The sequence below is a fragment of the Eleginops maclovinus genome, chromosome 20, assembly GCF_036324505.1.
Source record: "Eleginops maclovinus isolate JMC-PN-2008 ecotype Puerto Natales chromosome 20, JC_Emac_rtc_rv5, whole genome shotgun sequence".
Taxonomy (NCBI): Eukaryota; Metazoa; Chordata; class Actinopteri; order Perciformes; family Eleginopidae; genus Eleginops; species Eleginops maclovinus.
In genome coordinates this window covers 7,598,766-7,600,582 of record NC_086368.1, presented here as the reverse complement: position 1 = coordinate 7,600,582, position 1,817 = coordinate 7,598,766, and the positions used below count along the sequence as shown (strand labels likewise).

At 36.8% G+C, this 1,817-nt stretch overlaps 1 protein-coding gene across 1 annotated transcript; it reads right to left on the bottom strand.

Annotated features, from left to right (window-relative positions):
* Positions 1 to 868: 868 nt before the first annotated feature.
* On the bottom strand, positions 869 to 1,817 carry LOC134883392 (transcription factor HES-5-like). Its single transcript, XM_063911728.1, has 2 exons — positions 1,710 to 1,817; positions 869 to 1,596 (listed from the first exon to the last, which is right to left on the bottom strand). The coding sequence occupies exons 1-2, from the start codon at positions 1,770 to 1,772 to the stop codon at positions 1,264 to 1,266; spliced, it is 396 nt and encodes a 131-aa protein (XP_063767798.1). The 5' UTR covers positions 1,773 to 1,817; the 3' UTR covers positions 869 to 1,263.

Below are 1,817 nucleotides of genomic sequence, written 5' to 3'. Positions count from 1 at the left end.
CTGACCTCCTAAAAGAGAAAGATGGTTTACTTTAATGTTTCCACATTGAAACAGCTAAACTGAGTTTAGTTGCCAAAAGAATGTTGCATCAACAGTGTTTTTGAAATCAACTTTTTGTTATTTAGTTTGATGGTTTAACTGATTCCATTTAGAGTAACATAACATGATGACTGTCAAAGATTTTAGTTTTACCACCTTAGTTTTACATCCAACAGGTATGTCATGGATAAACATTTAGCTGTTTGTTCTAAATTGTATTATGATTTGTCAAAGGTAGAAGTGATGATGGATACCTCCATTAATTATTGCACAATAATAATTAAGAACATGAGAACACAAAACTTTTAACTGGCAGTGTTTGTTTATTTACCATTGCAAAATGAACAACGTAAAACATGAAAGTTCCATCTAGAGGTGATGATGCATCACAACAACAACTTTCTGTTTACTTTCTGTAACAAGATTTCTGCAAACACTGTACTCACACAGAGTAGAGGAGCAACTGTCTTTATAAAAGACACACATGAAGAATGTTTGAGCACACAGTGCTCACTTTTCTTTAGATGCTTTTTCAAATTGAATTAAAACATTTGCACTCAAAGATATTGAAACCAAACCTTAGAACAGGTCACTTGATTATTAACCAAAACGGTAAATTCATTATCAACATAAAATAATAACATTGTCACTAGAAAACTGTGGCAGTGTTACATTAATGAAACCTTCTAAATAAGGATAATTAAAACGAGAAACATATTGATCTTAAAACAAATCATTATTAAACAATCACAGAAAGTGAGGAAAAGTCCATAAATAGGACAGATCAGGTTTGTGATCAATAAGAATGAAAAAGTAACACGTGTCACCATTGCATAACAACACTTGCCTTAATAGTGTACCAGGAAAATGGTACATTAAGCAAACCTTTAAGGAAAACCTTTTAATCAAAAATGATCTGTAAATATTTCATATATAACAGATTCTGCCAATACAAAAAGTACAGTGAGTTATATCAATAATTGCAGATGCAATCAGATTTGGTTCATGCAACATGCATGAGAAGATGTTCTCTTTCGTAAAATAAAAGACATTATTGCTGTAATTTCCTCAGGAAATGTCATCTTAATAAGGGGAAAACAACCTTCTGTACAAACAGAAGAACAAGTTCATAACATTTCAGAATTCAGAAGAATTCACTTCCAGTAATCTCTGACCAATATGGTCATCTCAGTTTGTCTGGTTTTAACTCCAGTCTGGAGGGCTCTACCACGGCCTCCAGGGATCGCTGTTGACCGGACTCTTCTCTTTGGAGATGCTGGTCTGGACTGTAGAGCTCAGCAGAGAGAAGTCAGCCTCTCTCAGGTTCTTATCAGAGGAAGACTGCATCTTGTTGACGTGGTTCAGCAGTCTCCTCTGCTTCTCATTCTGCTGCTGCAGTCGTCTCAGGACACAAACTGTCATCTCCAGGATGTCTGCTTTCTCCAGCTTGGAGTCTGGCTGCTGTTGGAGGAACTCTGCACCCAGGAGAGACTTGATCTGCTCAATGCTGCTGTTGATTCGCTCTCTGCGTACCTTCTCCACCAGAGGCTTTCTGAGCTGCAGAAGGAAGAAAAGCATCATTAATAAACTTATTCTGGAGTTTAGTGGTAGCATTTACAAAGACATGTTTTTTTTAACAATATTGAAATCTTGTTGAATCTTGAATTTACCTTGTGGGTCAGAGTGTGAGGCTCCTGAGAGTTGGTCATTGCTGCAGTGATTGTAGGTGCCATGTCTGGACCTCAGTGCTGTAGAGGTCTCTGTAGAGAGAATCTGAT